This window comes from Apostichopus japonicus, chromosome 23 (genome assembly GCF_037975245.1).
Source record: "Apostichopus japonicus isolate 1M-3 chromosome 23, ASM3797524v1, whole genome shotgun sequence".
Taxonomy (NCBI): Eukaryota; Metazoa; Echinodermata; class Holothuroidea; order Aspidochirotida; family Stichopodidae; genus Apostichopus; species Apostichopus japonicus.
The window spans coordinates 10,707,620-10,734,577 of NC_092583.1; the positions used below are offsets into that span (position 1 = coordinate 10,707,620).

The 26,958-nt window shown below is 37.2% G+C and overlaps 1 protein-coding gene across 1 annotated transcript in view; it reads right to left on the reverse strand.

Annotated features, from left to right (window-relative positions):
• The window catches only part of LOC139964673 (papilin-like), a 28,635-nt gene extending 4,485 nt beyond the window's left edge, over positions 1-24,150 (reverse strand). The window contains exons 1-4 of the mRNA XM_071966489.1: positions 23,764-24,150; positions 6,287-6,460; positions 2,489-2,561; positions 652-698 (exon numbers count right to left, since the gene is read on the reverse strand). Of these exons, the coding sequence (XP_071822590.1) occupies positions 652-698; positions 2,489-2,561; positions 6,287-6,460; positions 23,764-23,830 (361 nt within the window). The 5' untranslated portion in view covers positions 23,831-24,150. The remainder of the gene's footprint in view (positions 1-651; positions 699-2,488; positions 2,562-6,286; positions 6,461-23,763) is intronic.
• Positions 24,151-26,958: the final 2,808 nt, after the last annotated feature.

The following is a 26,958-nucleotide window of genomic DNA, read 5'->3' on the forward strand; positions in this document are numbered from 1 at the left end:
CAAATCATGTGGAACTAATTGTCACCGTTTATGACCATAATTGAATGTAACATTTGGTCAAAATATTCATCTCTCTGAACCAACCTTTTGAGGTCACGAGTAGTGCAACCCAATTGGGAATGAACTTCGTAACAATTTATTTTTCAGTGGACGAATCGTTCCTGATCTGCAAGTAGCCTAAATTTAGAACTACCGTATATACATATAAATATATATATATATTAATATATATATATATATATATATATATATATATATATATATATATAAATATATATATATTTATATATATATTTATATATATATTTATATATATATATATACATATAAATATATATATATATTAATATATATAAATATATATATATATATATATATATATATAAATATATATATTTATAAATATATATATATATATATATATATATAAATATATATATTTATATATATATATATTTATATATATATATATACATATAAATATATATATATATATATATATATATATATATATATATATATATATATATATACATTCGGACGTAATAAAGTATAACACAATAGTAAACCTAGATGTTCCTGTCTAAATAAAATCCCGAATGCTTCTTTAAGTTTTGGGTTCAATAAACCTTAATGAATGCGTATACTTACTGCATGTGGAATAAGATGGGCAGGCCCAGACTCCACTGTTGCATACACTGTTATATAAATGAAAATCATTAACTTTATATCATAGAATAGTAATGAAGGTATACGATGGGATAAATGCAACACATATCTACATATCAACACATTACTACTCTGAGAATCTGGCTTATTAATATCTGATATTGGTTTGGAAAGTAACCATTAAGTCCATTATTTTGTTCTTCTAAACATGCTTAAAATTGAATGAAAGTATATCTATTTGATGATTTTTAATATCAAATGTTCAAATGGTCATAAATATTTCCGAGATGGAACTTGCTTAGAGGGTGGAATTAAAAAAGAGTATAAAACTTGAACACTGCATGCAGCGTACCTCAAAAAAAAACTAAACTAGATCGAACAATAACGGTTAAGCCCGATTGTTCTATGCAAATTAGAGAGGGTATATTCATGCGCTGTGAATGTGTTCTAGGGTATATTATGACCCTGTTTCCTATGACAAGACACTTGGTCCCAAATCCCTTTCTTCCCGCAGGTGAATAACTGGGGACCTGCGAAGTAACTTGTAAATATAGTTGCGTGCGCCGGTGTGTGATGGTTGCACCTGTGTGATGTGAAGTCCCTTAGTGGATATGTAGATGTAGCGCACTGCAGTGTTCCCCCCGGCGGGGGGGGGGGGTGGGCTGTTCGAAATTGTGCACACTTGGGTTTTTGGTGTGAGAAGTTATCAATCCTTAGGGTTTAAACTGATGTCAAGTCGTGTGAAAAGGCCTTGCCTTGAAAGGAGATTATAAACGTACTACTTTAACTTTAGGTCTACGCTGATTGTTGGCATTTGCTATGTTGTATGCAACTTTTTTTCCAAGTTTTGAAGCAACAAATATTTGTTGTGATAAGTTCATGCGACGACAAAATAAACTATATGTTACCATAGTTATCGCATTAAAATTTACCGGATGAAGAAAATCAGTGAGGTTATCTAAACTACATCAATTACAAACATGTGTGAACAAATCTAAAGGTACAAATATTTTCATGGATATATTAATAAAATAGTATAATAACAAATAAGCTGTTTTCAAAAAACCTCGTTTTCATACTGATGAGGTAACGTCAATGATAATCGAAACCAAGAAATGTATAATCCAAGGAACGCCAAGAAGTAAAAATAACATTCAATAATAGATAAGTCGACAGGTGTTCGATGGATGTTAATTTTAAACTCCCTTCAAGGCAAAATAATGAAAATGAAAACATATTTTTGAACAAGGTCAGACAGTCAGAGAATTCATTCAAAGATGTTCAAGGACTGAAGTAAGTGAGATTATTTTGAAACGTATTTTTAATTAAATCGGGACCTGATAGGTGGTTTTGTCGTTGTGTGACGTCATGTTTTTCGTAGCTCGCAAGGCCTCTGAATGGTCAAGTCGTCTGCGATAACCTCGCTAACTTTAAAAAAGAGTTCACTATCTCTGAAGAGAAGTAGTAACAGATTAACTTTTATTTGAGCCATGGTTAATCCGTCTTAATATAATTTTAAGGGATAAACATGGTAATCCGTCCTAAAGCTTATGCATCTGATATTTATCCCATACAGCCTAGCAGTGCTTACGAGCGCAATAAAAAGTATGCAACCTCATTACAACAATGCAACTACTGTACATTAGAACTTATACAACGCGTGATCAAGCTCATTCAAGAAACGTACAAAGAAAGAAGAAAAAGAAAATATGGTACAAAAATATCCCGAATAGATACTTAAGGCTATTTGATTAGTCCGCAAGTGTCATTTAGTGAGATCATTGGATTAATGAATTTTTATTAATGATTTTTTTTTTACCATTCGCCACATAAGGAGGGCTTCTTCAGTCCATTTGCAATCCAAAGTTTTCTCATCTCGTCGTAACAGGAAGCTGGTTTAATAAAGAAAAGAATAATTAATTAATTAATTAATTAGTCATGCTTAAAAAGATATTGTTTCCTTGTTGACCGTTGCTGAGTTACTTACAGATCTAGCAGAAAGATAGAAATTACGAAAGAAAGAAAAAAAAAACATGTAAATATCGCTGTACTTAGTCGTGCATGACCAAGCCTGCGGATAGCGGGGTTGTGTGTGAGGGTGGGTAGTGAAAAGGGGTAAAACCCCGACCCTCAAAGTCAATTAGGGGAGCCAGAGAATATACTGCTGAGATCCGGAAAATATGGGATCAATATATAGTGAAATTCACATTCTTTATAATATTTAAGAAACAAAATAAAAAGAAAGAAATGAAGGGTTAAGAAAGGATTTGGTGACATAACTTCCCGTGGTCCGACCTGACCCCCTACGTTTCTCAGTATGACACGGTATGGCAGTCGGGTTGGGGGGGGGGGTGGGGGGTGATTTAAGGTTCTAACAACCGCCTCTTCAATACTGCTTCCACCAGCTGTTATACTTCCAAGATATATGCGTTGTATAAAGTATAATATAATATTTCATTCCGCAAAATATGATAGGGGCGTCCTTGACACCCACATCACCTTAATTGTAGAACAGGCTACTCTGTGGCCATTTCACAAGTATTTGCTATTCTGGTTGTATGATCAATTAACTATTCAAACTTATATAAAGGGATCTTATTACGTCTGTATAAGTCACGCCATGGCAGAGAGATGTGGGTTTTTACCTTGAACCTGCAGTTGTAATACCAAAACATCCGGGGAATTTTAATACAACTTCCCTTAACGCATCCGTGATTACACAAAAATAATTATAATTTTAACATGGTACGGTAAAAACAACGATACTTTCACTTCACGATATAGATGTTACAAATTGTTTTCTAATACACCAATAACGATAATACGGCAAATAATCTTTGTTTTAACCGGGTCAAGGCTAACAGGAAGCTAATACAGGTACTTGTAAAAGGTTGATGAAGGTGACGATTGTTTTAAGGTTGAAATACCACAAGGCTTCCAAGTGAGAATAGATAGCGGTTTGGTGGCATGTGTTGTTACCTGTGTGTCAAATAGCCTATACATTATATTCCGTGTAAGAGATAATCTGTCTTAAACCCTTTTTATTCGTTTAGATATCATTCCTTTAATCCTCTTCCCTATATACGATGAGAATTCCTTATCCATGAGATCATCCCTTGTCAACTAATCCCGTCCTCTTCATTTTAAGAGACTATCCTATATCTCCTAGGGTTTAAGAGATAATCCCTTATTCTATACCATGTAAGAGATGATCCCTTGCTCCATATGTTCGTTAAGGGATCATTTCATATTCTCTATTCTATAAGCAATCACTTCATGTCATCTATACTCTCCAATGGATCATCCCATATGCTTTGCGGCTCTCCCATCCTCCCATATACGCTACCCACAAGGTGACCATACCAGTATTATTTACCCCACAAGATATCAAGTCCAAGAGAAGATCCCCTATATTTTATTCTTGAATAGATCATCGCATATCCTATAATCATTCAGGGATCCTGATCCCATATATTTTGTTCTGAAAGGGATAACCTTTTATAGCCTATAGTCTCTCCGTATCCTTTACCGCATTGGAGGTTACCCTAATTCATCTACACTCTAAGGGAGCATCCGATTTCAACCTCTCTACAAAGGATAATCCCATATCCTCCACTCTGCTAGTGTTCATCCAATAACCTCTAATCTTTAAGGTATCCTCCACTATATCCAAGAGATTATCTCATATCGTCTACTCTAAAGGGGATTATCCGTTAAGAACGAGCACCTCGTTGTGACCCTTTCAGTATCAGAGGATCAACAATTAACAGTCGTGGGACTGCTATCTTGTTTAGAATACATACCCCCACCTCCCCCTCCCCCACCACCGCAAACACCTAAACACACGCAAACATGTTACATGGTATTTTATGGCCATTAGTAACAGATTTAATATTCCGATCAAATTTGGCAAAAACTAATGTTATCGGTTGTAATCGCGGTATGACCTATTATTAATGTGAAATGAAAAGAAACTCATTTCTTTGGAAGGCTTTAGTAAACTATGTAAAATATTATCATGTTAACATTACCAACCGAAAAATCTCTGGACAATGGAATTGAATTTCATGATCGATTTTGGCATTGAAAGAGCATTGTAGTCACTGAGCGTATTGTAATGGTGAAGATAGTAAACATTTCGAGTCATGCCAGTTCGAGTCACTCCCAGATTAATGTCGTCCAGTTACAGAGTTGTTGACAATTCATAATCATGGACGTTAAAATATGAATCTAAGAGACTGACTTCGGTCAGCTTGCGGCTATGATAAGCCAATTAGGCTTCTTCGCCAGTTCCTGCTTGCAGGAGGATCTAAAATACATACATACATACATTAAACAAAATGAACATAAACATATTTATCCTCTTCTTAGAGTTCTTTCGTGTTGGACGATGTTGTATCCAAAATAATCGTTCAAATATTTTGTCGTGCGGCAATAATACAAGAAACTACTACGATATAAAAATTTACGAAATTCGAAACGTTTTACGAAGAAAGTGAAACGCTGTCAGTATAAAAAATCAATATTGTTAGCTCAGTTTAAATTGATCACAATTCAAGCCCTTCTTGGCAAATGTTTTCATAACCGTCCGTGAACTGACCTGATGTACTCCAAATATAAAAAAATTCAAGGTTGTGAATTTATAGAAATGATAATAATTATCACACTAAAAAGTAAACTGAAATAACAATATTCTCTTCTTTTTCATTTCAGGTGAAATTGTTAGTAAATATTTATTTAAAAAAAAAATTATTTAAAATATTTTTGTTGAGGTAATGCTTTTACTTATACATATACATTTTCAGATATAACTACTGTTAATTTTGATGCGTATGCCTAAGCCTATTTGAAGCTTTTTTTCCAATTTCAAAATTGCTAAGTAATTTTTTAATACAACAGTAAAGAATGAGATATGTTTTCAAACTCAAGCCACTCTTTCACATGGAAAAAAAGGTGTCAATGTTCCTCTGCCCCAACCCCCTCCCATTACACATTTTCTCATATTGACTTGAAAGCATACTGTCGCGAAACGTGACATCACAAAAGAACGTACGTTCACCCTGCCAGCTGTTATTATGTTAGACTAACTAAACTCAGGCCCATAGCCAGGAATTCTGAGTTGGGGAGGTAAGGGGTGGTTGGGCCGGGGGGGGGGGGTGCGTCAACACCAAGTTAAGGAAGGGCACAATATTTGTTTGCGTTTTGTAGCTTGTGAAATTATAGCCGCTACGAAGTTACAACGTTGCACGTGCGGCGAAACAAATCCATATGGTGTGTTACCTAGCCTCTAAATCGTATTGTAGGCTATGAATCATAGCCTATGATGCAATATATTTCATGACTTGGTACTTATTTGTAAGGACAGCGCCATCAGCACGGTACGCTTCTTGTACCATCCTTATACATATTAGGAAGAAGAACAATCGTGGCAGTTTGCAGTGTGCAAGGAGCGTGTAGGTAGGGGTGGGGTGTGGGTGGGGGTGTGGATGGAGGTGAGGTGGTAGGTCCCTGTGTAATTGTCTGGCATCGAGCCGGACTAGAATAAAATATACAGTAAAAATATACTTGACTAAAAAAATATATATATGTGGAGTCGAGGAGACTTCATTCTTCTTACCAGAACAAACTCTTTGACATCGTTTTTGGGATAGGAATTTATTTTGGTTGCCACCGCATCCATGGTAAATAAATTTGGAGCATTTATCGGTGCTAGGATCGTAGAACCATCTAAGACCAGGAATCCTATTATTTGAACATTTCTCTCCAATAGTTACCGGCATTTCACAACGGTCTGGAAAGAAAATGAAAGAAGAAGAAGAAGTAAAAAAAGGTAGGATTTTTAAGTGATAAATCCAATGGTTTTACGTAATTTGTAAATAAACACAATGATAAAAACACACAACAATAGCGCCCCCCCAAAAAAAAAAACATACAGAAACATATTTGTTTGTAAGATGACAGAAATGTAATAAAATACTTAGAAAGAACAGACATGTACTGTTACTGTTTGTTAGGAAATAGATAAAAAACAAGAAGGAAGAAATAGATGGTTTCCCCAAATTCTCAACTAAATCAGAATATTTCAATGAAGATTTGAAGTAGGTTTTAAGGATAGTCATGCAAGATAGATCGATCCTAGTCAGATAAATCAAACTACTTAATACACTCTCAAACCAGGGAGTTGTTATGGAACAACTCCCTGCTCAAACCCAATGAGTCGCCTTATATCGAGACTGCAATGGTATCATACTGGACGATATTACGTCATCACTATAGGTAAGTATTATACTGCACATAATCAGGGTTAACTGTAATTTGTGAGCAATCTACTCTGTGTGTACGTGTTTACACCCCTCCCCCAATATAGTTTTCATCAATAATAATCGCCCTGGGGGGGGGGGTGGTGGGGTGCCGGGTGCCTCTACAGGGTACAATTTCAACACCACTGCATGAAATGACTGCTATGATTCCTGATCTCCTCAATATCAAATCCCGTGTCGGGATCATGATCTTCCCTATCTAAGTATAGGCTTACATCTATACTGACGAAAGTTTTCAATATTCTTATATTTTGCGTCAAATTTACAGGTTGTAAAAATTTTGGCTTGAGGGTTTCAATATCGTATAATGTAATCACAATACAACAATATGATTTTATAACATGCGTCAATGCACTATTTTTTGGTATTATAAGAGAGGGTTGTTCAATATTATATATATATATATTGCTTATACAGCAAGCTATAACCACATGCTGGTAGCCTGAGTGATATTATGCCCAGCGAGCAGATTTAATAGGCAGCAACATTGATAGAGCGTGTCCGAACTATACATTTTGAAGGGTTGCATTTGTCGATATTGTTGATAGAACCATCGTGTAATCTGTTACCGTCGTTTGCCCAGCATCAGTGTCACATATATAACACATTGGAAAGTGATATATATATAGGCTAAGCCTTAGCAACCATACAAAATAATAATGTATCACCGTATCTAGTTTAAGAGACGATTTTTTTTAGGACAGGCAATTAACTTTTGATATAAAGCAGACTTTCTATATGACAACGATATTAACAATATATTAATATATTACCTATAGAGGAATATGCACTGCGGGTTTTGCACTTTCGTTTTTGATAAAAATGAAGGTATAACGTGTATGGATACTATACATGCTGCATTTATCTGTCACAGTGGCTGGAAAATAAGTCTAACGAAATCTGTCACATCATTCATTAAAACCACCATCAGTTTATTGGTCAATTTAGGCATTTGTCCTCGCATATGATAGCAAAAACATGGAAGGTTCTGAAAGTGTTCCGAAAGGTGTTAGATTGGCATGTCAGTAATAGACGTATATGGAAAAGCATATACGCGAACGAAATGTGTAATATCGAATGGATATAGTAATTTTTTATTTAATTAACGTTCAATATGGTCATGAAAAGTGATAACATACTGAGATGTTTTAGTTTCAACAATTGAAATCATGATTTGACTCATATCATTTTTGTTTTTAATTTGCAGGAAATTAACTGAGCACGCCCACACGCCAGCACGCCCACTGACCCACACGCACAAACGCCCTCACGCCCACACGAAGCTGTTGTTATAAAGCAATGGTACATTGACCCACAGGTGTTTGAGATGCTAAAATGGTCACAGTGATTGAAAGGTTAACACTTATAGTTTAATAATTTCTGTTGCGGTGTTGGAAAAATGATTTGCATAAAATCTGAATATTCATGACCCTCTAGAGAACCACGTGTTACAAACGTTGTTATATCTAGAGACACACGTTGCGCAAAAGCAAGTTTTATATGAATTTCGGTTTCATCAAGTGATTTTCCTTTCTACCTCATTATAAAGTTCCTTTAAGGCAGACGATAGCCAATGCTTATTGAGAAATAATGATGCCATTTTATAGCTGTTATCAATCGCTTTTATCTTATTTCTGTTCACCTGCTCAATTTTCAAACGAGGCAGATAGGTCTATATGGTGATAGTTAATATTCACAGTATAAACAAAAGGTTTGCATCATCAATCAAGCTTCTCTCCTCAGGAGTGTGTGTGTGTCAGTTTTGTCGACAACTTTCTCTGATATTAACGGTATTCGTTTCAAAATACTAATAAATTTAGCGAATTTAAGATGATACATGCAGACAGACTGCCCCAATACCGGGGATTCGGAAACTATATAGCTTGTAAGCAGACTGACTAATATTTGAGTCAGTGTCCTGCTGTATCAACGTATTGGTTATTAGTCATATACACTGTATGTGTAATCAGGCTACAGTGTGGCATATCTGATACTTTATTCGATTGGGTGGGGATGGGGGTGGGGATGGGGGGGGGGTGGGCATGGGGTTCTGATGCAGGTAGAGGAGATGCTAGAAGTGGGTATGTGTCGCCTGTGAGCTTGCATGTGCTCACATCGTCTTCACCACGATACGGACACCACATCGTATAAGTGCCGTACCACACTTATGTGAGTGTACGTACGCCTAAGAGGAGTTTACCATTGCCGAAAAATAGCCCTAAAGTGAACTACTGTATTGATTTGTTTGGCATTTCCTGAGTCATCCTCATCTCACTGTTTGATGCTTGGATGTTGAAGCGGATGAAATAAAGTACAGATGGTCTAAAAATCTGGAGGATTGAAGGTGATACAAGGTATTTTAGAAATTCCTCGGTGAAACAAGATGATTCCGCAGCGAGAGCTGGTAGATGGGTTGGGGAGCACTATGCTAACATTTGAACTCTTTCAGCTCTAACTCTAATCGGTCGTGGTGGCAGAAGTTGAATGTGCTGTGATAGCCCATTGCAAGCCATCAGCTATCATATGGTGGGTAGGACACGTCAGTAGATAACTTCTATCTATGCTCTAGCGGCCTTGGAAAGTGAAGAGTTTAGTGTGTAAGTCAATGGGAGCAATTACTTTATGGTGCGACACCTATATGTACAATCGCAAACTAGCGCAGTTCAACGCCCTATTCAACTCGCTCTGTAACGCAATAGTGAACATCGTATTGTGTGTTACGGGTAATGCACCGATATCACGCTGCGTGTTGCAACCATGACTTTTATTGTTAGTCGATTCGTGAGGTGAAGAGTGTTGCACTTTACGTTTTAGTCGATATGTCAGAGTCCTCTGTATGCTAATTTTTAATATTAATTTTATGTGATCAGGCAGCTATCATTTAAGATGGCAATTTCCAACTACGCAATACGCACACTACGGTCACACATGAGCTAAACGAGAATCTAGTTTTATTAAGAATCATAGTCCTTATTTCGAAAGGAGTTCGTATTTAAATTAATATATAATTTTGATTTTTGTTATGTTTGTATCTGAACTATTCCATATAAGCTATTATTATTATTATTATTTGATTAAGTGTTCACGGGCGTTATTAAACACATATAGCTACTTGATATATACAAATGTCAAAATATTTTCAGATCTTCAAATCGTAAAAGTAAACCTTTAACCGCCGCATTTCCGAGATATTTTAAATGGGGGGGGGGGGGGGTGGGAGAGGAAGTAACTTTCTTTCCAAGTTGCGTGTTATATAATGATGACTTACTCAGTGTTTTCTGAAAATGCTTTAAAACGTTAGTATATATTTACGTATAGTTCTGACCAGTAATGGTTTCTTCCGTGTCCCTTTTAAGAAGAAATAACTTTTGAATATCCCTTGAATATACTTTGTGCTGTATATATGCCTTCACGATACATCCACTGACAAAGGAATTTCTCAGTGTATTTTGTAAGGAAAGGTTGTCTCGATTGAAATATATGAATAAATATGTCATAATGGTTAGTCCCATCATGTCACTGGTGTAAGTTTTGGTGTTGCCGTCGCATCGAGCATCAGTAGGACTTTTACTGTGTATAGCTGTATATGATAGCTTTCATTGAAAATTAACGGAACATAGAAACTGATTGTTTGTACCATAAATATGGGTCATTGTTCCATCGATTTTATCGACAACAATTGCTAACGTTTCCATATTCAAGCCAAACTGACGAATGAACCCAATTTTGAGGTCATGCATTGCACTTTTCGTTTTTATTATTAAAAACAAATTTAGCCAATAACGTTTCTCTGCGTGGCTATGAATGATGAATTCATCGCGTCATAATTAACTGTTGAAATGTATGCTTCTATACGTTAAACAGACCTGTAGTAAATTGATCCAAGAATTTGCTTCTTAGTGATGTACCAACTTAAATGTAAACAGCAATGCGCACGGCAACTTCAAAGTAATTATGTTTTAAATGAAGAAGTGAAGTTGAGGTTAAATTTTACTACCATGTTTTTTGAGGTATTGATCAAATTTAGGAAGTGTTCATATATATTTATATAATAACAGTAAATATTGACAATTATAGTACGGTAACGATATAAATTCATTTAAACTTTTTCGGCTTCATGATACCTTCCTCAGCAATACCAGATTTTAATTAGTAGTTATTGATTAATATAATAATAAAAAATACTTTCTATGTTCTGAATGAATAATGAAAGCCTATACTTATAACGCTGAGTCTAAAAATAAAAAACCGATAATAAAATCGATCCCCAACAATTTTGCGTTTCATTGTTGCTGAGCTGTTCAAATTTCGTTTCAGTAATGTGAATGGTATCTTGTAGAAGTAATAGACCGGCAGCCCAGTGCACTTTGATCAAACGAACGAGGTACCAATATCTGAGTATTGGAACATTTGTGGAAAAACCCAGTATATCCAAAAGTGGATGTCTGCCGTGGTCGCTCTGCTGCATGTGGCCCCTGGGGCCGGTTAAAGGGGGCCCAAAAATGCATCTGATCAAACGAACGAGGTACCACTTGAAACCAATGTCAACTTAATGCATGAATGCCACATAGTACTGAATGGCCCATGCCAGACAAATTTTCTGCTGCAAAGGACCCGCCAGACGCCCAAGAAGGGCCCCTAAAAAAATGCATCTGATCAAACGAACGAGGTACCACTTGAAACCAATGTCAACTTAATGCATGAATGCCGCAAAGTACTGAATGGCCTATGCCAGACAAATTTTCTGCTGCTAAGGGCCCGCCAGACGCCCCCAAATATGGCCCAAATGCCCATTAGCGTAGCATTGACCCAGATTAAATATACAAGGTACCACTCAAAACCGGTTTGGAATGTTCGGGTTGATCTTACAGACTATGGAAATCATCATGCCAGACAAATTTTCTGCTACAAACGGGCTAACAGACACTAAAAAAGGGCCCCCAAATGGGCCATGATCAATCATAGTTGGTACCACACAAAACCAATATTAAATGCAAAGGTACTTTCCACAGAGTAAAGAACTGCCAATGCAAGACAAATTTTCTTCTGCATAGGTCCCACCAGATAGAAAGTATAGGTGGCCCAATGCGGCCCTATATGGGCCTAATGAATTGTATATCAATGCAGACTATATGTGCCTTGTGACATGACATTTGTCATAACAATCAAGAACATCCTGAATTATTCAAATTCCTTCCCGCTACATATATAGGCCAATGGAATAATGAGATTAGTATACTAGTAGGTGTATCAATTACTGAACATTTCAATGAGCAAAACAAAAATGACGCGAACTCAGTCTTTGAGGGAGATCCTGACAGTTATAATGCATTCTCAAATCCATTCTTTTTCCTTTTATCCATTCTTTTTCCTTTTATCCAGTCAGTACTTTGTATCGTGAGCAGTGTTTAACTTGGCAGTTACTTTGTTTCGCTGGAAACACTGGAGCAGATTAAAATCAGTTTATGTATTGTAAATAAGAAACCCAAAATCATTTTGTATCTTAAAACAGTGTGTTTACGTTAGCATTGTAAATCTACAAAGTTTAAAATCTTGAGAAAGAACGCTTAAGTGTTATCTTAAGACATACATGTAATCGAACAAAAGAGATCGTTTTGTTTCTTAAGCTCAGACAAAGAAACAATTATCAAACAATGGTGAAAATGCTTTATAACGTGTACTTAACGATAAAGGTTTGGGTTGAAACTGTCCAATATGGTTTTTAAAAGATACATAATTGAAGCATAGAAATGTATATGTACCTTTATGCTAGGTACACTCTTTAAAGGACTTAAAATGCTAAGATTGAACAAACAAATACTGATATCACCACGTATGACTACATTCCTTGATACAAAATATAAAAATGAGTAATTGGCGTATATTACTCCATCTTGGTCTTTTAGAACTTCCATCATTACACTAATTCAATTCGAATAGCTTGTAACAAGTCCAACAAATAGATGTGGCATCCATTTTTCAGAAATATGAATGCTAGATGAGGGTTTTTGTTTTCATCTATGAAGGAATCTTTTACCTTTCAAGAAAGTCATCTTGCTAGTTTAAAATGTACTAAAATCATAATTGGCAAAGATAGTAACAAAAGATCACTATGTGATTACTCTGAACATGACACATGTTAGGTTCGAAGTATAAGAACTGAGAATTCATGTCTCTTGACAGTGATTAAACACTGGAGTGTGTGCATTGTAAAAAGACACTGCATTTGCCATTCAGACAGATCTCAAAAGAATCATTAGTAAGTTTATGAAAATTAAGTATTCCCATGAACTTGATTCTAAAAAGACAATGGAAGCTCAAATCTATGTTTCATTGTCGGAGTCATCACTCCAAGATGGTTCAGTACTTGAATCATCGGCATCAAACTCGGAAGCCACGTCTGGTCGGCTACTTTGAAAAACTTCGCTCAGTTCCCCCTCTTGAAATAGATGATCTGGGAGAGCCGGTCCCTCAAACCAGTTAGGGCTGTAGCACCCATTCTTGCTCTTCCAACCGTAGTTCTGTGGATCCAAGCCAGGCAAGACTCTTCCTCAGAGTGTTAGAATTATAATGTGGGGAACTGTAATTTTTGCCCAGGCCAGCAAATCCCAAAATATTTAGAGGCTTAGGTGAAATTGTTATCTTTATTTTGCTTAGAGCATCGAATAGCTAAATAAGATAAAACACTGGTCTTGTGTACAGTAACTCCAATTTATGCTGGAAACAATATAATCATGAGCTTGAAATGTCATGTTACAAGGCACATATATCCAATTCTTTAGACCCATATATAGGGCCACATTGGGCCACCTATTCTTTCTATCTGGTGGGACCTATGCAGAAGAAAATTTGTCTTGCATTGGCAGTTCTTTACTCTGTGGAAAGTACCTTTGCATTTAATATTATTTTTGTGTGGTTCCAAACCGGTTTTGAGTGGTACCTTGCATATTTAATCTGGGTCAATGCTACGATAATGGGCATTTGGGCCATATTTGGGGACGTCTGGCGGGCCCTTAGCAGTAGAAAATTTGTCTGGCATAGGCCATTCAGTACTTTGTGGCATTCATGCATTAAGTTGACATTGGTTTCAAGTGGTACCTCGTTCGTTTGATCAAATGCATTTTTAGGGGCCCTTTTGGGGCGTCTGGCGGGCCCTTTGTAGCAGAAAATTTGTCTGACATGATGATTTCCATAGTCAGTAAGATCAACCCGAACATTCCAAACCGATTTTGAGTGGTACCTTGCATATTTAATCTGGGTCAATGCTACGCTAACGGGCATTTGGGCCATATTTGGGGGCGTCTGGCGGGCCCTTAGCAGCAGAAAATTTGTCTGGCATGGGCCATTCAGTACTTTGTGGCATTCATGCATTAAGTTGACATTGGTTTCAAGTGGTACCTCGTTCGTTTGATCAAATGCATTTTTATGGGCCCTTCTTGGGCGTCTGGCGGGCCCTTTGTAGCAAAAAATTTGTCTGGCATGATGATTTCCATAGTCTGTAAGATCAACCCGAACATTCCAAACCGGTTTTGAGTGGTACCTTGTATATTTAATCTGGGTCAATGCTACGCTAATGGGCATTTGGGCCATATTTGGGGGCGTCTGGCGGGCCCTCAGCAGCAGAAAATTTGTCTGGCATAGGCCATTCAGTACTTTGCGGCATTCATGCATTAAGTTGACATTGGTTTCAAGTGGTACCTCGTTCGTTTGATCAGATGCATTTTTTTAGGGGCCCTTCTTGGGCGTCTGGCGGGCCCTTTGCAGCAGAAAATTTGTCTGGCATGGGTCATTCAGTACTATGTGGCATTCATGCATTAAGTTGACAATGGTTTCAAATGGTACCTCGTTCGTTTGATCAGATGCATTTTTGGGCCCCCTTTAACCGGCCCCAGGGGCCACATGCAGCAGAGCGACCACGGCAGACATCCACTTTTGGATATACTGGGTTTTTCCACAAATGTTCCAATACTCAGATATTGGTACCTCGTTCGTTTGATCAAAGTGCACTGGGCTGCCGGTCTATAACCACCAGCATATGACATAGATAAATGTATGTTAGGCAACTGCCCCCAAATATCAGGAATAGATCCGTTATGAGACATACACTGCACTTAAGTGTCCATTAGACATTATGACTGAAGTGTCCATTAGACATTTGGGCTGAGGACTTTATATTGTCCATTATATAGCGACCACAAATGTGGGAGAAGCCAGCAAGGCCTTATGAATTACAACTTGCACGTCGGGTGGCTTCCAACTTCAACATTTTCAAACCAATTTGGAATCTTTTCAAGTTAGTAAGTCATTTCAGATTGGAAAACGATAGATTGCTCTTGGATGAAAAACCCACCTGACTATGACCCCAAAACATGTTTGCAATTATGTGTAAATAGTCGTTCATGATTGGTCCGAAAAATTACGCTATCACAATAGAAGCCTTCACTTTGAGGTCACCAAAATGTTCGTCCTATATGTCTATCTATCTATATTCAATAGTTTCCTCTATATATGATTTACCCCAATTGAGATACAATAGACAAGTTGTGTAAATGATGCCTTGATTATTCGCGAACGAGTTTCCAAATTTTAGACAGGAAAATCCAGACCAACTAGATGCCTAATGTAGTCGCGCAATTCACTCACGTATTGTTCCGATTCAAAATATTGCTGCTGGCATGTTTTGCGTATATTCATTCAAGACTCTTGAACTCGCGTCGTGAAGTTGATTTTGGTGTACCCATTCCACGAAACGAATTCCGATTTCAATAGAACGGCTCACGAATCTTGGATAACGTAAACACGAACCCAACGGAATGTAGCGTATGTATCATAAGTAAGGTTAACACGTGTACCAATCATTGAAAGTAAAGTTAGGGCGTTTGGGAGGAAACCTCGTAACTAGACTTAACTAAGTGTCACAGTTCAATCAACAATAAAAATTAATCTGTTCAGCTTAAGCACTATGTTTCAGTGACGTCAATGAACTCATTCATGTTTTGACATTTTATGATGTAAGGACCTTATCATTCCTTTGATTCAGTGTATGTCTGCCAACTTCCAAGCGATGGTCATTATTGATGCTGATTTCGAGAGCAATCTGATTGGCTGAAAAGTCCGTAATTGCAAACCTACTTAGGGAAAAAAAAATTCGCGGCCAGGTATCGAACCCCGAACCTCCCGATAGCTAAGGCTCATTGCTTCATATGCCACCGCCTTTATTCACTCGGCAACAATATGACTCCACAGGTTGGCAAAACTACAATATTTCTCAAACGGTAAAAGATATTCCTCAGATGTTTACAGGGGCAGTTGTTAATCACAAACATTACTCTCTCTCTCACACAAGCTATAACGATGATAGCCGGGTTCGATCGAAATTCACTCTACATATATCGTGCATGTAAGTGAACACGATGAGAATGGTTTAGTCTTGTACCATTCAACCCCCCCCCCCCCTGCTGCCGTACAATACCCCTCAATTAGCCTCGTGACCCCTACCAAACTTCCCGTAACGTCGAATTTTAGCATGTGTAGATCATTACACACGGTAACTGTTAACGTTGGCTCATGGACTCATTGTCAGATGGTTCATTTTGTTTACAGTGCCAAAGTTAAGGTGGGCCTAACGGGGCCTCGGGCCTCAAATTTTAGGAGCCCCTCCCCCCTAAATATTGTTTTCGAGATTAAAAATCGCCGTCTGATAAAGATGGCCAATGTTATATAAACAGTTATATTTTCGAGGTGATCAAATTTAAGAATTGTTTTGTATCTCTGTAAGGTTTATTGCTATATGTCGTTTAGTACAGTATTTTGTATTAATAAGTTATGCTGAAAGGGCCTCTCAATCACCTGCTTCCGAGAACCCGTTTGCTTAATACGGCCCTGATCTTCTAAAACGTAAATTGATGTCTCTTCGTCACTTAAAGAAAAATAAAACATGCGACGCTCATACATTAGTGAAGAAGATGCATGGTAAACAACTTTATACTGCTTTAAGGTTTTGGTCTCATAGTGACAGCGATATTCATGTTTTCATTTCCATATTTCATAACCATTTCCCTCTTTTCGTTTGATATTTTTTCAGCGAATCTTCTTCATTGTCATATAATCCGCACGTTTTCAGAAGATTTTTGGAATGTTGATTTGGCGCCAAACAGTCGTCTTAAACCGTGACGTGAGTTCAAAAGACTAATTGCCAAGACGGATAGAATATCAATGACGTAATGACAAAATGTGTATATGTGCTGGTCTGTTGAACTAGATAAACTAATCCATTTATATATGCATGTGTGTTATTAGAACAGTGAATTGAACTCTGTAGTACTCTTGAAGAAGTTCGATTCATAGTTTGCTGACTCCTTCAATGACAACTTTAAACGATTGGCGACCATTCCATACAACATTGTTTAAACCAAACGATAACGACCTATCATTCAATTTACACCTGTTATTTATAGCCTAACCTTCAAGTTGTCATGTCTTGCATGGAAGTGTCCACCCAAGGCCTCTTGACCTTGGGTCCCCTTGACCTTGGCGTCCTTAAATATTATGTCTGTCTTATGAGATAATCCAACACTGCATATTTGTTGGCAGAATAAGCTCCTCATTTCGGCAACGATTATACACGCGCCATCCAATTCCAAACAACCCCATCCATCCAGCGAGGTGAAAGGTATATATTTCAATGTTGGGTCGTGGAGGGGGGGGGGGGGGCTCTACATCCCACGACTGTTTTGAATATGCCCAATTATGGGCATGAACCTTCACGTAAGTGCCAGAGGCGAATGAAAGTTTTTTTTTGCTTTATTAAAGAATAGAGGAGTGGTCTAATTATTCATCTGCTGAATGTAACTCATCCACCAACTCAACTATTTCACCCGATTTGCATTGGAGGGGGTTGGGGGCATGTTCCCCTCCTCGTCCTTTGCGCACACCACTGACCTCAGCTTTCTCACCTCTCACCTCTCACTTACCCACATATTAACCGACACCATTTCGACACCATGTAGCTCATATTCTCAATCACATCTGTCTATTCAAATAGTTAGCGCATTTTGGAATTCCAGATCCTCCGAATAAAAACTTTGTTACCAATTTTAGGGTCAATGTTTAACCTTAATTAAGACGCGAGAGTTTTCGTAATTACTGTAAATTACTGAATATGACGGTTTGAGATCAATATGAAGAATATTTGATTATGAACCTCGTCTGTCAAATATCTTCAGTTATAAATTTTAAGATATTTCGTTTGATAATTGTAACTTTTGTGACTCTGCGAAGATCTATTCATAACAAATCTTGCATAGTATACAATGACCTGTATAATATGCATTAGTGTATACAAAAGTTTGTAACAATTTCATTCTGCTCTGGTCATAAATCAGCCCGAAACCATTAAAAAACAACCTACACCGGAAGTGCAATATCTTCTATTCCGGAAAAGGGATTTCACTTTTTCCGACATATACCAATTACTGTATATGTTGCTAATAATAGAAAGTGAATGCTTTTAATAAAACAGGCATATGGACTTTCAGCTAACGGTGTGCTTTGCATATAGCGTTATATTTCTGGGAAAAGGGTAATTCCATAAATGATATAAGATTCACTCTTTAAGGTTGAATCTCTTAAAGCATATAGTTCATCGTATATAAGCTGTATCTATTACATTACAGCTACAATGTGCTTGTGATGAAACATAACTCATATTCTGAGATAAAGGGAAGATTGTACGGTATATATTACATAAAAAAAATGCAATCTCTGAGTGGTTCCGTAATGAGTTTTGTACTAGGGCCAGGGTAGAAAATTCGTCGGGGCAGAGGGCAAAACAGAAACAAAATCTAAACTATATATACATATATATGTGTGTACTGTGTGTGTGTTTTTTTTTGTGTGAACAAAAGTGATGAAAATAGACTGGATTCCTTCCAATACCAGTGTTTGAAGAAGGCACTACAAATATTCTGGCCCAATATCATTTCAATGGATGAGCTCAATAAATACACCCAAACTGCAAGAATAAGTCAAGAAGTCAAAAGAAGAAGATGGAATTGGATTGGTCATGTTTTAAGGAAACCAAATGATCACCATTGTACGATTGCCCTGACATGGCGGCCAGAAGGGAAGCGGAAAGTTGGCAGACCAAAAACAACGTGGAGGACGACAGTGGAAAGAGAAAGAAAGCAAGGCGGGTGGAAGACTTGGAATGAGGCAAGGGAAAGTGCACGAGCCAGGGGCAAGTGGAAACAGAGCGTGATGGCCTTATGTGCCACAAGGCACGAAGAGGATAGTTGAAGTTGAGTTGAGTGTGTGTACTAGATTGTGCAATCATGTATACGGTGCACAAGCCTAGCAGACCCACCGCTGTAAAGCTTCGCATATCGGATAAGTGAAGATATTGGACCGATTTTTATTCGCGGGCTGGATTGAAATCCGTATCTCGAGCCGGATGTTGCCCATTGCATGGGTTATTTATGAACAACCCCTCGGTTTTAAGTCATACGTAGGTTGTTTCCTGGTACACAATGTTACGTTCATTCATGTAATGAAATGCATCACATGAAACGGACTTTACAGAGCAGCCATTATGTTTTTGCTTTTTTTTTAATTCAAGAAAAAGCCAACTCTATCCGATATGAGAATTCCTTAAGAATTTTGTTCAATTTTGCGTGGCTGTATATTGTCAAGTTTTATTTCTAAAAATCTGTAAAAAAGGTGAAAAAAAGGGGAGGGGTCTAAGGGGAGGGGGGTGTTGCATTTCCAGGTGGCCTCAGATGCAATTTGGTGCAATATAGCACACTTCAACACCCACTCCATTTTGTAAATAATTTTGCATTTTCACCTGGCCTTAGATGCAATTTGGTGCTCCAAATGAGATTTTTTTCTGCCAAAATGTTCTGTGCACCAAGGGCAGTTAGTTCCTTACTGATCATTATCCACAATCGCACAAACAAGTCATCACCATGTTGAGAATAAGATTGGAAAAAACCATGACAGATTATTTTAATTTTTGAGTGTTATATTAGACTCGATCACTCCCTGCATGATATACAGGATATAGAATTGAAAAAAGGGTTTTCTGACTTGCGAAGCGGGGGAGGGACGGAATGATACTTCCGCCCCCATATTTTTCACTGGGGGCTGGCGCCCCCAGCACCCCGGTTCCTACGCCATTGTTTCTATGATTTACTCACCTCATTGAGCTGCATATGAGAACAAAGTCTAATTAAATATATTTCCTTTCTATTTTGAGTTAAATGTATCGTATAGAGTGGTTACAAATTGCCGTAGCTCTTTAGTCTTTTATTTCTTCACGATCAGATATTAATTCGACATATCGCTTTAACATAATCTTAAAGGCAATAGAATTGGCGTTTCTAAATTAAATGACCTCGAATATGTCATGTACCGTAGCAATAAACCAATATGAAATCTACTCGCAACAAAATTTGTTCTGCAATCATAAAGAAAATTCAAATATATATATTTGGGGCTAGCAAATGGCTCAAATGAATTGCAATGTTCGATATAGAACCAGCGCGAATACAATAGACTCATTATTAAAGCATGCAGGCTATTTATGATTTAATGTGGTTAGCCAAATATTAACAGTAAAGATCTGATGTGTCTGATTTATATAATTTTGGTTATTAAAGAAAGGAACGCTTTGTAAACAAGAAACACATTAGGGAATAATCACTGTAACTTGCTTTTTACTGGTATTTTGGTTCTTTGGCAACTGTTTATAAGAATGGTTAGTTATTTATAGTTTCATATACAATAATATTAAGTCTTTTGAATGAGGGTTGTGATGTCTGAATCGGCATGTAATTTATAGTTTAACTGTCTGGAAAGCTCCTTTAAATACAATTTTTAAGTATTTAAAAAAAAAAAAATCCATTTTCGATGCTGTTCGATAATAACGTACTATAATGTTAAATTTTAAATATAAATGGATGCAAAGTAGAATTTTTGGAAATTTTCTTATATTGACGGTGGCTTAATAGGGACATAGGAAGAAAAAAAATAAGTGTCCCCAAATTCAAAATTTTGACTTTTTATCTAAATTTTTTTGACTTTTTATCTAAATATTTTGACTTTCTATATAATTTTTTTTGACTTTTTATCTAAAATATATACTGAAAAAAATCTGGGCCCAAAAAAGAAGAAGGTTAACGGCCAAGTAGATTGAATTTCAGTTTGGTTTAATGTAATATAAGAGTTGTTAAGTTAATACTAAGTAGTAACGGTGAAAATTGTCAGGCAAATGCAGAACGCTGCTTTAAACATCCAATTCCGATGATGACATCATCGACTCAGTTAGTGCCGAAAGGTGTTCAGAGCTTTCATTGAATCCGAAAGTAGCTTACCGTAATAATAACAACCAGGTATGTTTTATTTAGATGGATAAAACTTGAAATATGAGTTTGAAGGCAATCGATCAAGATTATTATTTATAAAAATAAAATGTCTAATCCTTTTCAATATCAAACTTTTCCAAGTACCACATTTCTTGCAAAAATAAACAAATTGTCGGTCTACAAAAAGCTACAAAATTCCAAACACAAGTATGTCCTTGCAATATTTATTATACATTTCTCGATCAATAGAAAAGAATAACATTCTTTTGAATACAAATTTTGCCGATAAAACTTAAAAATGAATCGCATGTTCACTGTCATTTTGTACTGATACAGTATATGTTATCATGTGTTGTATGTGTTGTCATAGATCAATCAAAACACAGTTCGCACCAGTAGCTTTTATGACATCTTATCATTCATGGTTTGGTTTACGTGTATGTTACAATTTAAAAGCTAAAACAAACCGAGGAGAAGAAGAAGAAAAAAAAAACGTTTTCGATGGTAGTTGGAAGATATTTTAGACGACCTAAACGAGATCACCTTCCGCAAAAACTCGCGAAAGATATACCTGCATAATGCAACGTTTTGTTTCGTTATTTGAAAATGAATATCTTAGGTTTTGATTACTATATCTATTTGACGTCATTTTCTGATATCATATGACTATTATGACTGTAATGGTATATTTCGTATATGAAGGCAGGTTCTAGCTTTAACTGTACATATCATACCCCAACTACATGCTATACGCGTCTTGAAAACAAAATGGCCTCCAGTGTCTGCATTCCATGCACGTGTATTCATATGCAGGACGTGTGAATTGTTGGATATGGTAGGGGAAGTGGGTGGAGTGGTAGGGGGAGATGGGGTTAGGGGTGGGGCTAAGAAGAGGTTAGTCCTTGTAACACTGTCAGAACGTTGCTAATACTTCGCATGCGAATCAATTGGTATTAACATATACGTAACATATAGTACGTAACATATAGTACGTAACATATACGTTACGTAACATATTAACGTATCACAACAATAATTGGCATGCGTATCAATTGGTATTGAGGAGTGTTAGCTCAGTGGTTAATGCCGGTGCCTTTCAATCATAAGGTCCCCGGTTCGAGTCACTCCAAGATTAATGTATGTCATTCAGTTACAGAGTTGTTGACAATTGACAATTTATAATCATGGACGTTAAAATGAATGTAAGAGACTGACTTCGGTCAGTTTGCGGCTCTGATAAGCCAATGAGGCTTCTTCGCGAGTTCCTGCTTGCAGGAGGATCTAAAATACATACATATTTACATTAACACATTTCGTTGCACGAGACAATATGTCGATATGCCAGATAGCGCTATACGTTTTTGCCACACACATAGTCCCCTCATGCCCCTCCTCATTTTTCACATAGCATCACCCTCAAATGGGCTTCCTCCTTCCACCTCCTCTATCCACCACTGTGTAAACGGTATGGAGAATATTACTATATACTTTTATAACAAAGTATTTTTTGGGTTTACCAAATACAATACTGACAGAATTAAATTAACGTATTTATTTGTCTTTGGTGCATGTAGGCATTCTTTCTTTTTCTATTATATTTTTGTGTTGTTTCTCTTACTTTTTATACATGCAATCCCTTAATACGTCTGTATGCTATTTTCATATTTGACGTCAATCTCAGTACCACAATATGCATGTACCATTCGCAAGGCCTTCAGAACGTTAACCCCTCTTAGAGCATACTCGACAAGTTCCTCACAAACTATCAAACCTGTAAAGGGTATAACATCTCTCGTAAGATTTTACCAAAATAAAGCGACGGAGTAATGAATATATCCATCCCCTCCAACAAAAATGAAGAAAGATAAAAAAAAGAAGAAGATGATGAAGAAACATCGTCGCTCAGAACCGTCTTCACATTGGTATGAATGACAAGCAAAAGGATCTATTGAACATTTTGACAAAAAAAATCAACTTGCTGGTTATCATTTGAAATGGGATCTGAAAAGTCAATTTATTGAACTTATAGAACTGGTTTGGGTTTTAAGAATACAGCAGTAACGAATATTTTTATTTTCCAAAAGTGACTGAAAAAAACTTGAATTATGTCTAACAAATGCGATACCACAATATTACTCAACTTGTTGTGCATGTAAGCCTCCCTTCTGCAAACAGCGCGACATATATTACACACCCTAAACTATTTCGTGTTGGGAAATAAATTCTATAGTTGAACTAAAATGAGTCCAATATTTGAGACAATTATTTATACGAGTAACGGCTTAACAATTACACATGTATAGATTAGGTGTAAAGAGATAAATCATTACCCTGCAGAGATGATTACTCAGTTGGGAATGTCCATCACAAGGAAGAGCCTGTTGAAGGATGATAAAGAGAAATGGACTTACCCAGTGTTCCTCTGCATGTTCCGACAACCGCTACACACAGAACGGTGAGTACAGCTAGTAAAGACATACTTCTGAAAGTTTTCTGTTTACAACTATTTTTTATTCACGATCTTGTGTTTCCTAAAAGTGGTCTCACAACGTCTTTCCTCGTCAAAATATTGTTTTCCTCTAATAAGAATCTCAACTTTGTTTCACTTTTTAGTATCTTATATGCTGTGGACTCTGTTTCCCCCCTCTTATTGGCGTTTGATTCTTTTAATGACGAGTTTGAGTTGCGGACCAGGTCGGTAGTGACGCACATATGATAGATACTTGATGTAACTGCGGCTTGAATGAGGTGACTGTTCATTGATGTGCACCCATGCAGTCGAAGCCAACGCTCTAACAATCAATGGTGACGTGTATGCTGTTCTTGGAGGGTCGGTTCAGCTATACATAGATTGAGTTAATATAGTATCCAGTCGTAACGACAAACCTTGTAACTTTATCGGAAATTGATTATGCCAAAAAAAAATCATAAACAACCTCAAAAATGGTCACGGCTGATATGTATTATTCGCGAATTTTGTAATTTACCCAAATATATAATAACTTTCATAAACAATATTCGACCATCTGTTGATATCGAAGTGGGTAAATATAGAGAGCGTTTTTTATGGATAGCAAAGGGAAGCAAAGCTCAGATGTTATTTGGCAACCCTTCGCCCACCACCCCCATCCCCACCCCACCCCACCCCACCTTCTTCCCTCATCGTCCTGCTAAATTGATTTTCTACCTTCTCTTGACCCTCTCATTTACCCGGTCTTTGGTCTACTTTAAATAAAATAAAAAAATTCTTATCAAAAAAATCTTCTAATATGGATTGAGACATTTTGTAAGGTTAAAAGTCAACTATAGGATACAAACTTTAATATACCATATCTGATGTTGGAGTATGTGTCAATGGTGCTTTAGCTTAAAGCAGACGGCGTCGTAAGCAACGTGATTATTGTGGGATTATAGAATTGAGAGTCTGCAACTATAAAGCTTATGATGAGACTGAATCACTTTATACGGTTAGTAAGGAAGAAACCGTATGGGAACTGTTCTAGGGTTATAACTGTCAAAATCTTACTGTTGGAAAAAAACCCAGCTGTACACTAGGTTTCACGTATGAAAACATAATCATATAGTATATAGCACAACTTTCTTTGGAAATTAAACCCTGTTATTTTGGGGCAAATTTTATGCAAATTTCTTGTGGGATGAAATTGGAACAATTATCAGATTTATATCTAAGGCGAATTTATTCTTCATTCATACTATAATTTCTTTGTTTTTGGTTGGTGTGGAAACGTTTACGTTTTTAGGAGCAGCGTCACAGCATGAATAAGATGTCTCTCTATAGCACGTATCTTCACACATCCAATATCTTTTCTCTGGGTGAATGTCGTTTTGATGGCGTGATATGTATAGGAAAGCTTTTTGGCTGACTGAAACACGCGCGCGCGCGCGCACGTAACCAGCTTCCGATGTGTGAGAGCCCCCCCCCCCCCCAAGAAAAAAACAATTGTTTGTCCCCTTTTTAAGAGTGAGAGAATTAAGTTTCATTAATGCTTTCATTTGTATAATGTTGCGTTACATTATGTAGGCGCTTCGCTCTGTTATTAAGTTTAATTTAGTGAATCCTTGGTGTGTGTGTGCGTGTGTGTGTGTGTGGGGGGTGGGGGGTTAACTGCATTGGGGACGAGTTTAAGAGCAGAGGTCACTTTAAAAAAAACTTTTGATGAGGGGGGCTATCATTTCCAACTTTTTCACTATACATTTTCCAGTGTATACTCCTTTCCGTGCATGGAAAATTTTTCTGCTGTAACAGGCCATTTTGCCTGGAATTATGTGGGGGAGGGGAGGGCACTTATTCATCTTCCCCACCCCTCTGGCTACGTCACTGATGTGAAATTAGTCCAAGTTAGGATTAAAAAACAAAAAACAAAACAAAAACAAACGTACCATGGCGTGGTAAGCAAAAAAAGCGATAAGGACCTATATAACTTTCTAAAGAACTGAGTATGTGCTTGATTTCGTTGATGACGACTGTCATATTAGGAGGGTGGTGGTGGTGGAGGGGGGGGGGGTAGGACTGGGGTCCTCTCTTATATTCTTGTCAGACGTAAATGATGCATTCTGTGTTCACATCACATTACACCTAGATCCACGATGGATTACGACATAATTATATATGGACTGTTACAGGATAATCTAATTAAATTATTGACCATTTTTTGTATAATCTACGTGGGTGAACATTTTTACGAATATGCGTAGGGCCTACGCAGAAATTACTCGGGACTCTGGTTACCTTACATCCGGGTTGCCTCGGACGCTGTCCTCTTATGTTTTATCTTATGTGATCGTCCGAGTAGATTTACAAACTTGATTGGAAATTTTGTTGGGGATCATGTCCAAGCTGCTCGAATTTGAGCACAGAAAAAGAAATTGCCAATAGTAGCATTTTCTTCAACAGTTTAGATCTTACAATGTATATATAGGCTATGTCATATTGTGCTCTAACTTGAAATCTGGTAACATTTGCATGTTTAGGTACCCTTCAAAATCGTTTTCCTACAAGAGAGAGAGAATGAGAGAGAGGTGGAGAGAGGGCGAGATTGGTGTACACAGGATTTCACAGGTGGATAAGGAGGTATAGGGGATTGGGGCGGGTGAAACTTATACTCTCCCCGAATGAATGAGGTAACGTCATGACCCGTATGGACGTATGTAGTAGGATTTTATGAACATTGAGGATGTGATCATGCAGGGTTCAGTGAAGCCGCCTCTCTTGCAAGGGTGTCTTATGGTCTTTTTTCTTAACGTCAAATGTGTCTAAACTATGTCTAAACGAACGGTTGTGCTATAGTAAATGCGATTAAATGTTTGTATGAGCTTGAAATGGGAATATTATTCATTTCCGGTTGTTTGTAGCCAATCACTCGGTTGAACCACTTCCCCTCGACATACGGTCGGGGTTGGTATGGGATGGGGTTGGGGTGGGGAGGGGAAGGTTGGGATAGGATGTCCTCTGGAAACCTTTTGCGCATGTCACTGGCCTATTATACAGAAACGATCATAATTAAAATATCACCCAATATTATGCATATAATCTAATGTCTTATCTGAAAGGAAATATAACGAATCTTTGACCTTTTGACGTGGTT